An 11,885-nucleotide genomic window follows, 5' to 3' on the forward strand; every position below is an offset into this window, starting at 1 on the left:
CAGGCCAAGCAGCACACCGTCAAAGACTACCCTGCCTTCTGCAGGGCCCCAAAACCCTCAAAGAGAAGAATGAGTCAACCGATGAGTCAGAGAGGAAGGCTCATGTTAAGAGACAGATCCAGTTATCAAACAAAGCTGACATCCTGTGGAAGCCGGGCTGCGCTGATAAAACAGTGGGGCTGCAAAAGGAGTTGCTTAAAAAAACCCACAGAAGGATCAATTCCTCCCACGGTACTTGCGTGAGAGCGGCCTGAAGCCTATAAACAGCAGATATAACAAGCCCTGCATGGAGTTGCACAGTCAGTCATGGATTGTGAGGCGCGACAGCTGTGGGCAAACAGTGGAAATGGGCTGGACACACAGGTCACACTTAAGCCAAAATGTGACTTGTTTGTTGCAGACTTAATGAGAGGGTGGCCAGCTTCCTGGTTGCCCAAATGCCACACAGGATATACTGGTGACGTAACATGAGTAGGACTATGTGATGCACAAGGGAAGGAGGGGGAGGGGGAGGGTGTGCAGTGAGGGTAGGGCTCATTTACTTAAACTGAGTTAGGTCTATTTTGGGCATAAATTCCGCTATGCATGGACTCAGAATTAAAGGAATTGATTCAAAGTCACGATCCCTTGGGACTAAAGGCTGATTCCTTAAAACTTTTCTTGTTTTGCAGAACCAACCATTTGTGGTTTATTCTGCAAATGAAGGGTAGTGTAATGTGTAAATCTCAACTTTCTCTGGCCATCAGTTGGAGGAAAGGCAACATTGGGGGTGTAGAAGAAAGATACGTGGATTGATGGAAAGACAGAAGAAAGAAAGAAGGAAGGAAGGAAGGAAGGAAGGAAGGAAGGAAGGAAGGAAGGAAGGAAGGAAAGAAAGAAAGAAAGAAAAAAAGAAAGAAAGAAAGAAAGAAAGAAAGAAAGAAAGAAAGAAAGAAAGAAAGAAAGAAAGAGAGAAAGCAAAAGAAAGAGAGAGAAAGCGAAAGAAAGAAAGAAAGAAAGAAAGAAAGAAAGAAAGAAAGAAAGAAAGAAAGAAAGAAAGAAAGAAAGAAAGAAAGCTCTTTGTGCCTTGCTTGCTGTTTTTTCTCCAAAACCATCTGGTTGATGGCTGTAGAAAACTGGGTGCCAGGATGACAGGCTGCTGACTGGGACAAACACATCCCCATCAAGTCCACGCCGGCTGTAGCCATTTACTTGTAGCTGGTTCCTGGGAACAAAGCCAACCTGTACTGGTTCACTGAAGCTGAACCCAGAGAAAACAGCTGCATAAAACATGAGTTGCCCAACAGTCACTTCACCCTAAAGAACCCCTGAAAGGGTGGACAGAAGAACGTTGCATTTTAAAGCATCTCTCGTAATACAAAAGGCCTTCTATCATTTGCATTCTGCCTGCCTGTCATCTCTGGACCTGCTTCGGGGTGCAGGATATCCAGCTGAGAATTCCCACAGCCTTCGTTTCCAAAATCCTTGGATATGGCCATCGGAGCCCTTTCAAAAGTTACTGCTGAACTGGGATTTTTGAATACAGTGGGTTAGAAACCTCTAATGCAAAGGAAAATGAAACAAAATAACTATAATCCATTCTTTTAATTTTAGATAGATAGATTCAATCGTTTTCGTCCTGATTCAACTTTTTTTTTTTTTTTAGTGCAAATCCTAAAGCCAATTGTAGGTTGAAAGATGTTGTGCACTTAAGACCTACAGGAAAAAATAAAGGAGTGTCCACGATGGGCCAGGCAAAGAATGTCATGTACATTTTCTCATCATTGTGCAAATGATGTACAGCATGTCATTGTGTCAATCTAAACAATTACAAACTATATGTCATTTGCATGGCATCATGATATTGTACATGCTATGTTACTATGCCTAATAACAAATGCCTATGGATACATGTGAATAAAAGTTTGCATGATATCTCCACATTATCCAGATCCACAAAACATACTAAGGAAAAAGCTATAACTTTCAAATCACAATAGCAATGTGCTAAGCCAAGCCATCTACTACGAGTAACCTGCTGCTGGGTTAGAGAGTGGAATAACAAGAAGTTAGCCTGGACTGGGTTAGAGACTGGAATAACATCAACGGCCTAACCATTTGTACATCCTGAGAGCAGTTTCCAAAGAGTATAGAAATCCAGGGACTCTAGATGCAATTCTGATACCACAACGTATTGAAGATACAAATGAAGCCCTTATGGAGTTGGTTCAGAAAGTCAGGGTTTGATTCTGATTTGCAAAGCGTGTACAGGATAGGTTCACACATTATGTTAACCTGCAATGTGTTTAGATTAATTTCAATTTAATGTTTTGTCTGAGCCCTGTATAAAACTGTATAGCAATGACTACGAATATTAAAAAATGGCTTAACACCGAATCAATGACTAACCCAATGGTGAGTATTCTGGCCCATGAGCATACAAGGATGTCATATGCATAGTGCTATCATCATCACATAAACCAAGTTAAATGAATTTTGCCCATGTTATTTTTATGGATAAGATGATATTGTGGTTTTTAATGATCATTATTGTATTCTTGACTAGCAAGAGCTCTGCCCAATTTATGCCAACTCTATCTGGAAACAATGGGTATTGAACCCAGGTCCATCAATAATCAAAATACATTTTCAACCACTCAGTTATTGTGCAATCAACCTAGTGATTTTTTTTCCCCCAATGGACATTCAAGTGTATGGTTATAAAATACTAATTGAAGATTCCACCTCCATGGACACATTCAGGGATGGTGGTAACAGCACCCACACTACAAATAAACTGGGAAGTTCATGCATTCCATGTGCTAAGATGGAATGATGGGAAATGCCTATGTTGGAACTTTATCAAACATAATTACCCTACGAGAGCACTAATTCTCACAATTTGTACGGTGGGTGAGCTAATCATCTCTACTTTCCTCAAAGCGACAACCAAAGCTATGCCCCACGTGCTCCTGTATGAAATTAGATTTCCACTATGTTCTCTTTTGAGTTAGCCTGTTACAAAAATAAAACTGGAAAGTAGAAACATGATCCTAACGAAGCAGTAAAGAAGTTTTATGTCAACTTTTATGCCATAAGAATAGCAGTCTGCTGTAACAGTAGACCTGTTTATTGCTCTTGTGAGCTTATTATAAATTTCTTTTCAGGGCATCAGTACAAAATGACCGATGTGATGCCTTTCTAATCTGCATTTTTTTAAAACAGCAAAAGCAAAAACCACTTTGGCAAACCCTCGAGCACCACATTAAAATTTCCTGTAAAGAGAAAGATCACTTTTCCTCATCCTCTTCTATCACAGCTTCCCGAATCGCTTCTCATAAAAGCTAAAAACAGCTCCAGCACCTGCAGCTCCAAAAAGACAATCACATTTTTTTTTTTACCTTTCCCCTGTGCTAGTTTTCTCTGATGCTGAACTTCACTGGAGATCTTCAGCTGGAGATCAGCTAAAAGAAACCACCCCAGGCTAAGATCTACGGGCCCTGAGCAGCTTATAATATAAAATTCAATGAAAGGAGAAAATGGAAGATCAGGGATAAAGCTCACCAAAACGGGCAGCTTTCTCATGCAGTCTTTCCTTCACTTGTGGAATCCCCATGGCTTCTGATTACTAGGAAACCGTCTCCGAGAGTCTCCTTGTGGTTGTGTGGCTTTGTTGTTGTTTTTTAAATACAGGTAGTCCTCAACTTACGACCGCAATTGAGTCTGACATTTATGTTGCTAAGTGAAACATGTAAGTGAATTTTGCCCCATTTTACGACCTACCTTGCCTCAGTCGTTAAGTGAATCATTGCAGCTGTTATGTTAATAACACGGCTGTTAAATGAATCTGGCTTCCTGGGTTATTTTGCTGGTCAGAAGGTCGCAAAAGGGGATCACAGTATGCCCCGGGATACTGCAACCATCATAAATATGAACTACTCGTTGATCTGCATCCAAATTTTGACCATGTGACCATGAGGATGCTGCAACAATGGTTGAAGTGTGAAAAATTGTCCTAAGTCACTTTTTTTCAGTGAGGTTGTAACTTTGAACGGTCATTAAAGGAACTGTTGTCAGTGGAAGACTATCTGTATTCTCTCGGGTACCCAGAGAATGTCCATGGTTACCCGGTTTCATTTCTTCCCCCTTCGGTTCCTGGTCAAAATTTGGATTTCTGAGCCACCAAATCAATCAAGCAATCAAAACAGGGCGGGGCTGAGAGACCGGGCAGCTCCCTCCCTCCCTCTCTTCCCCCCCCTCTCCCTCCCTCCCCGTCTCTCTCCCTTCTTCCCCACTCTCTCTTTCCCTACCCCCTCCCTCTTTCCCTCCCTCCCTCTCTCCCTCCCTCCCCCCTGTCTCTCCCCCTTCTCTCCTCCCTCTCTTCCCTCCCTCCCCTCCCCTCCCCTCTCTCTCAGAGCCCAAAGGGGCTATGTATTCCTGCACCGTGGTGACCTTCTGTCATTGGCCACGCCAGCCACGGAGTTTGTTTAACTCCGTTGGAGGCCCGGGAGGAGGAAGAGGTGGAAGAAGAGGAAGGGGCGCCCCCCGCCGCCTGCCACCGTCCCGGCGAAGAGATTTAAAGTTTGAGCTGCAGGAAGGGAAGCTTCGTCCGGCCGCCCAAGCCCCGTCCGGGCGTCTCTTATTAAGGTGTTTCTCTCCTCCTTTCTCCCCCCACCCCGCCGCACCCCCAAAGGAGACCCGGTCCCCCCGATCCCACGCCTCTCCACAAAGGGCTGGGCCGAGGAAGGCCTCCCCCAGTCCCGGCCTCCTTCCCCTCTTTCGGGGGTCTCCGGCCAACCGGGCTGGGCTGCAAAGGTCTCCCCCCTCGGCCGAATGGATTCCCCGCTGGGCTCACCAGTTGCAAGGAGCAGAAGCCGACCAGCGTGCAGCGCCCGTTGCATCTGCCCATGGTCGCCGGGTGGCCGAAAGCCTCCTTTCTCGCCGTTACCGTCAGGAAGAGCGCCGCGCCTCCCGTTGCTAGTGACAACCCCCGGCTCGGAGGGCATCCAGAGGCGGCAGAGGCGGAGGCTGCAGCAGCGGCACCGGCCGGCTCCTGTGTGCCATCGCTGCCCGGCGAGAAAGAGGCGCCTCGTCCGTCTCCCCGCGCGCCGCCTTTTGTCTCCTGTCGCCGAGGAAAGAGAGAGAAAGAGAGGGAGGAAAGGGAGAACGGAGCCGCCTCAAGGCGTTATCTGCTGCCCCCGCCGCGCCGCCCCTCAGCCCGCGGGAAGCAGCAGCCCCCTGGCTCCTTGGGAAGGTGCCTCGTTCGTTTCCGCCCGCGCTCAGCAGCAACCGGGCTCCGTCACACACACACGCGCGCGCACGCCCCCACCCCCCGGGCTGAGAGGGTCTACCGGGCGATGAGGGGAGCTAGCCCGGGCTTTGTCCCGCGCGCGTTACACGCGGGGGAGGAAGACTCTCCGCCGCCTGCAGAAGCGCCACTCTCAAAGCCTCCGCTCTATTGTTTTCTCCGCCTCCTCCGCCGACACACCCACGGCTGCGCTGCTCCCGGGCGGGCGCGGAAGAGCGAGCCGGCGGCAGCGGCTTGGGAAGGGCAAGCCGTCACTCCACGAGACGGGAGGCAGCGCAACCAACCCCTTGACCGGAGGCAGAAGACGGTCGCGCGCGGGAGAGGAGGGCGAGGGGGAAACAGCCCCCTCCCCACACAGACACAGACACACATACACACACACACACCACGTGGCTCTCCAGCTGCGCCCTGGGCGTGAGGGCGAGGCGTGTGTGTGGAGAGAGAGAGGGAGAGAGAGAGGCGAGAGCGGAGCCCCTCCCCGCCTCTGCCTTCGGCTGTCCAGTCACGAAGACGGACGCCGCGGAGCGAGGGGTTGGGCCTCGACCGGCTACGCCTCCCCTTCTCGGACAGTTGTGGGTCCCTCAGGGCGCGAAGGCGGAGGCGGGAGAAGTTGGGAGGATGGAAGAATTGGGCGGTGGGGTCGCCGCGCCTCTTCTCGACACAAACGTGCAGCGGGGTCGAGGGCGCGTCTGGAACCTGCCCTCCCGACGCGTTTGTTCTTTGGCAAGGCTGGCTTTGGGCAGCTTGGATCCCTGTGGGGTGAACAGGGACTTCCAACGTTCAACTGGGAAGATGATGGGAAATACTCATTCACTCAAACCTTTTAGTACTGGGAACATAGTAAGGCCAAAAAAAAAGGACCGAGCCAAAAAAAAAATGACTAACCAAACATAAGATACTCGTTGAGGTTGGTCATTAATGTTGTGTGCGCACCAACTTTTTTTATTTATTTATTTTGTCAAGCGATTATAAGATAATAGGTATAAGTAAAACATAGTTATGTTTTAGTTATAGTTATAAGAAAAATAAAAAACAATAGGACAGGGACCGTAGGCACCTTGGTGTGCTTATGCAGGCCCCCTACAGACCTCTTAGGAAAGGGGTGAGGCCCTGAAAATATTGTTTTTCTGTTTGTTATTTACATTTTTGTTTGTATCCCATCTTTTAGTATGTTTACAAATAACTCGAAGCGGTGAGCATATCCACGGCATCTTCCCTCCTTCTGTTTTCCTCGCCATGGACCAGGTGAGGTGAGCTGAGCTGAGCTGAGACTGTGACTGGCCCAAAGTCACTCAGGTTGGCTTTCAGGACTGGAAATCAATGGTTTCTAACCTGGTGCCCAGAGGTGGGTATTCAGCAGGTTCTGACCATTCCTGGAGAACTGATAGTGGAAACGTTGAGTAGTTCGGAGAACCAGCAAATCCCACCTCTGACTGGCCCTGCCCCCATCTATTCTCTGCCTCTCATTGAGTCCCAGCTGATCGGCTGGGTCTTCTTTGGCTGCCTTGCACAGGAGAACGGAGCTGGAAAGCAGGTTAGGGGGTGGGGGCGATTTTATAGTATCCCTCCCCTGCCACGCCCACTAAGCCATGCCCACCGAGTCACGCCCACAGAACCGGTAGTAAAAAAATTTGAATCCCACCACTGCTGTTGCCTTAATTAACCACTTGACCAAACTGGGTCTTGTTTTACTCTCCCCTCACCCTGCCTGCATGATGGAAAGGATGAGATTTACTTTGTATGTCAGCACTTTGTATTTCCAAACAGTATAAAACAGGGCAGGACCAAATCTGGTGTGGTGAAAAGTCAGCCAAAGAACCGTCCAATTCACAAATGGGCTGGATCCTTTCAAGACAGACTTCCCCCAATGTTTCCAGCTTTGCAGACCGCCAACCCCTGGGGAAGGGGTGTTTGCGCAAGTGGCTGGCAAGCGCATGTGTGTGCACAGCTCCATTTCTGTGAGCGGTGTGCGCGCAAATGGAACGTGTGTGCGTGTGCTCGCCTGTTGCTTGCCCAAGCGAGGATGTGCACGTGTTGGCCGGTCATTTCCACAGCCCAGCTGCAAACTCCTCACGGCCCACCAGTGGGCCATGGTCCACAGATTGGGGGCCCCTGTTCCAAGGGCTTCAGAGAAAAGCAGTCCAGAACAAATTCTTCCTTGCATTCCTATGGCAGAGAGGTGGTTGGGCAGTGGCTTCAAAGGCTGTTCTCACGTGACCTGGCGCAGATTCTATGGTGCTGCTCGTGCTACTATGTCATGCACATACAAGACACTACACGTTATATCATTGCATCAAAGACAATTCTACTGTTGTTTCAGTCACATGAGGTTTTCTGGATTCTCAAGCTGTGGTTTGCTTGGCTCTGCTGGGTTTGCCCAGCGCCCTCAGCAATCTAAGCCAAACAAGCATCTTTTGACTGGGAAGGCATGTGAATGCTGCTATTTTTAGTCTTGTTCGATGGGCAATTTGGAATATCTCATAGAAGTAGGTGTTGATTATGGCATAAATCAGGGTTTACCAGCCTGTTGACCTAGATGTTTTAGGGATTTTGTTGCTAGGTTCTAGCGTAGAAAAACATTCGTCTGGTGCTTTGCTCAAAACAATTGCAATTCAGGAGGCCAATTTGGTGTAGTAACTAAGGTACTGGCCTAGAGACCAGGAGACTGTGAATTGTAGTCCTGTCTTAGGCATGAAAGCCAGCTGGGCAACTTTGGGCCAGTCCTCTTTCAGCCCAATCCACCTCACAGGGATGTTGTTGTAGGAAAAATAAGAGAAGAGAGGAGGTATGTATGTTTACACCACAAGTAACCACAATGAGTTACTCATCTATATGTATAAAAGCAAAAGACCACTCACGCATCATCACAAAATCTCCACAACCGTAAAGCCTACAAACTTGAAATTTGGCACGTATGTTCCTCTTGGCTTCTTGGTGCTCACTAAGAAAGGATTTTTCTAAATGACCACCAGAGTATTAGTATTTCCTATATTATTATTAACACACTCTGAAGCTAAGGAATTCTACTCCTCCTTCCCACCTGAAAAGAAATCTCTTCCAAATGCAAAACACAAGCAGAGGAGAGGAGTTTCAGTTTTAGTTTCACAGCACCAAGCAGCTTTCGTACAGAACAGATGAGCTAAGCCACGCCCAGGCTCCTTGCTGTCTCCTTGCTCACATAGCAAATACTGTTTTACTTTCCAAATAGCCCTCAACACTCTCACACTGACAGGACGCTAGCCAGATGAATACTGATGGATGCTGGTAGGCAGAGGCAGTTTTTTTCCCCCCTTATTTTCCTCCCCCAAAACTAAGCCTGATCACATAGTTTCGTAACGAAGCATGGGTACAGAGCTAGTAAAGTAATAAAGGCAGGATAAAAATCTACTTAAAAAATAAAAACCCCTTTCTCGGGATGGAAAGTCAAGACAGCTAAATAAACTACATGCAGAAACTGCATCTCCCTTGCAAATAAAGAGAAACATGTCAAAGACCTCCTGAAGTTAAACTTGTGAATGGGTGGATGTGGAGAAATGAACCTCAGAATAACTTCCATATCTCTTCAGGTCGTCCAGGTGCATCAGCGCCATGTTTTCTTGTTCTGCACATCCAACATTGTATCCGAATGGTCAAAGATAGGCAATCCCCAACCGTATGGGAGAGAGGCTCTGGCAGACATACCTGACTCCTGTCTTGCTCTGCCAGTAAAGGAAGTCAGGTAAAAGCTGGATATTATGCTGAGTGGTGATGTTTTCTTATTCACCGCGGAGCTCCCTCATTAAGTTTTAATGGCCAGGCCGTTGATGGCGGTAATGGATGCATTGATGGAGAAAATAAACAGTTTGTGTTCCTAAGCACATGGAAAGCAACGGACAGCCACCTACCTTCCTGGAGTTGAAACTGGGTCACCCATTGCATGAATAAAATATTTTGGGAAATATTATAAAGGAAGAATATTATATTTCCCCAAAGGGAGAAATGGAGAAGCATGCTCTTAAAGACAGAAAGCAGCCCCTGGTCTTTCTGAATAGCCCACGGCAGATGCCAGCACTTAAGGAGATAAAGAGCTTATTGAAAGAGGAAGCCAACTATCTAGATAGCACCATTCATAAGTAAAGCAGATATAGCAGGCAGAAAATTGATTCAAGACAGGATATTTCAAAACTCCTTGCAGCAAAGTTTGACTGCTAACGAAGGCAGAATGGTAGGATTTGGAAAGGAGCCCCTCACTCAAAATCCAGGACAGGATGAAAATTAGCCACAATAGGAATTGCCCAACACCCTTTCAGGGGACAATCCCCTTCACTGCACCACCTCCAGAACAATTCAGGCTTCAAAGTCCCAGAAACCTACAAAGATCCATCCACTCATTCAACCATTTATTCAGCTGACCCAGGACTGCTGTTGGTTCTGTTCATCATTAAACTTTCTTTCTAATCAGCCTCTATGTTGTTTCCAGAGTCTTTCTCCCAGCTTGGACCTGAACCAGATGGATTTCCCCCCTCCCAACAGTTTTATTTCATGTAACCAAAGGCCAAATTTCAGGCCACTTCAGAAACAGATAGGAAAATGTCAAGTGGCTTTTAGAAATCCATGCAAAAGTAGGTGCTATCTGTATATAAAAGAAGCCAAGGCAGCAGCTCTGACTACACAATCAAAGCCCTGCTGGTTTGCTCTTGTTTTTGTTTTGCATGCATTGTCCACGTAGGAGGACCTTGAGCTTGTCTGGAGGGAGAGGGAGAGAGGGGGAGGGGAGCAACTGTTGTACAACTTTGACGGAAGAGATGTACCTTCCTTCTATCTTGGACAGTGCAGAGCTTTGAGAGAGATGCACATGAAATAATAAGGTATTCTGACCAAGGCTTATTAAGACACTAACAAACACCTTACTTCCAAAACCCTTTTTTTCTTTATTTCAACGGCTCTGAATTATAGTCATTCACAGCCCGTAATGAGTCTCAACCAGTTTGTAAAGAGTCCCACGGAACTCTGCCAAAGTCCTTCAGGATAAGTCTGATAAACACGCACCTTTATCTTCCTTGAAATGCTGCCAATGACTAAACTGCCAATTAGTGGTACAAGGCCAAACGGAGCACGAATTCAACATGGTTTCAAACTGACCAGTACAAACAAAGTTGCTCCTGAAAAGGTTCCTGTCCCTGTACTCCTCCTTTATGTCTCATGGGAAGGCCAATCACCTCCAAGCCTTATTCCCAAGTCGCCCCTTTTGTCTTAACTGTTCTTGTCTTCTGGCAGCTCTGTGCATGCACGCACTGAGAACGGGCTCCCCTTGTTCCTCTGCCTCACTGCTATCAGATTCTGGAGACTCTGGAGTCAACACATAACTCCCAGCTGGCCCTGGCCCCACCTCTGTATCGGATGCAGAGCCCTCGTCCGAATCCTCCCCAGACTCCCGGACTGGCCCATGTTCCTCCCCACCGTCGATGACTCTGCTGCCAGCTCTGCAGGCTGCCGGTGGACCACAACATGAGAGAGAAAGTAGGTACCCAGATCAGCCAAATTAACTCTTTTGATCAAGAGGGTGACAAATGCTGCAGCCAAATTGCCCTCACTTGCTTTTTCCTTCTTTTTTTCTATCTTTAAAAAAAAAAAGAAATTTAAAAGGTGGATAGGAAGTTCTAGATGCCACACTCCTCCAAAAATGAGAGCCACCTGGCTGCGGCATTTGTCACCCTGTTGTCTGGATTATTTTCAGCATGCCCAGGGGCAGGGTTGGCAGTAGCAACCTGGTTCATTATCCTGGTTTGTTTTTCTTTTCTCTCTCCCTCTCTCTTTCCAAAATAGAATGGAGAGAATGCTCATCTTGGTTGTATTGTTGGAGATGGGAAGCTGGCCATTTGGGTTACCATGGCTGCAGAGAGATATTTTATTTTATTTTTTTGCCTGTTCTGCAAGTCAGCACAGAGTAAACATATGCAAATGAGCGCCTGCCCCTTGACTGTGAGTAGGAAGTAATTAAAAGGAGCCAGGAAGTTCCATAACCCCTTTCAATATCTTAGAGATCTACAGGGGACCCACCAAGGCCCTCTTTCCATTTAGTCAACACTGCCTTGCCACAGTTGTCAGGACAATGTGCAGCCGCACTCCATCAAAGTTGGATGAGCAATGACTGGGGGAGTCACAGGAGATGGAGCCAGAGGCTTAAAAGCCAGACCCCTATATTCCACCCCACCCTGTGTAACAACCACTGGGCACAAGCAGCCCACAACAACAAGATAAAGAATGACAATTTAGGGGGTCGTGGATTCCATCAGAACAGAATTAATCAGATTCTACCACTGTAAGATCACATAGGCAGATCTTTCGTGGCACAATTCCAAGATCTTGCAGGCCTAAGCCAGAGAAGTTGACATAATAATAAAAAAAATGATTTATTAAGGGGGGAAATGAGGCTACAAAAATTGCAGCAACTGAACTATTTCAAATTTAGGACTAAGCTATTTCCACTGACATTCTGATTTTCTGACTGCTGCCTGTGAACTGGTCTTGTTTTAATTTCCTTGAATTTCCCTGGGGAAAATTTCTGGTTCTGAGTGTTAGAACTGGATAGTATGGAAGGTCCAGATTCAAATCTCCA

The 11,885-nt window shown here is 47.0% G+C and overlaps 1 protein-coding gene across 1 annotated transcript in view; it reads right to left on the reverse strand.

The window, feature by feature from the left end:
* Positions 1-5,720, reverse strand: part of NKAIN1 (sodium/potassium transporting ATPase interacting 1) — a 36,847-nt gene extending 31,127 nt beyond the window's left edge. Inside the window, exon 1 of the mRNA XM_026702834.2 lies at positions 4,835-5,720. Coding sequence (XP_026558619.1) covers positions 4,835-4,888 — 54 coding nt within the window. The 5' untranslated portion in view covers positions 4,889-5,720. The remainder of the gene's footprint in view (positions 1-4,834) is intronic.
* Between the last annotated feature and the right edge of the window lie 6,165 nt (positions 5,721-11,885).

Source organism: Pseudonaja textilis, chromosome 10 (genome assembly GCF_049901715.1).
Source record: "Pseudonaja textilis isolate UNSWEBS1 chromosome 10, rPseTex1.2, whole genome shotgun sequence".
NCBI classification, from domain to species: Eukaryota; Metazoa; Chordata; class Lepidosauria; order Squamata; family Elapidae; genus Pseudonaja; species Pseudonaja textilis.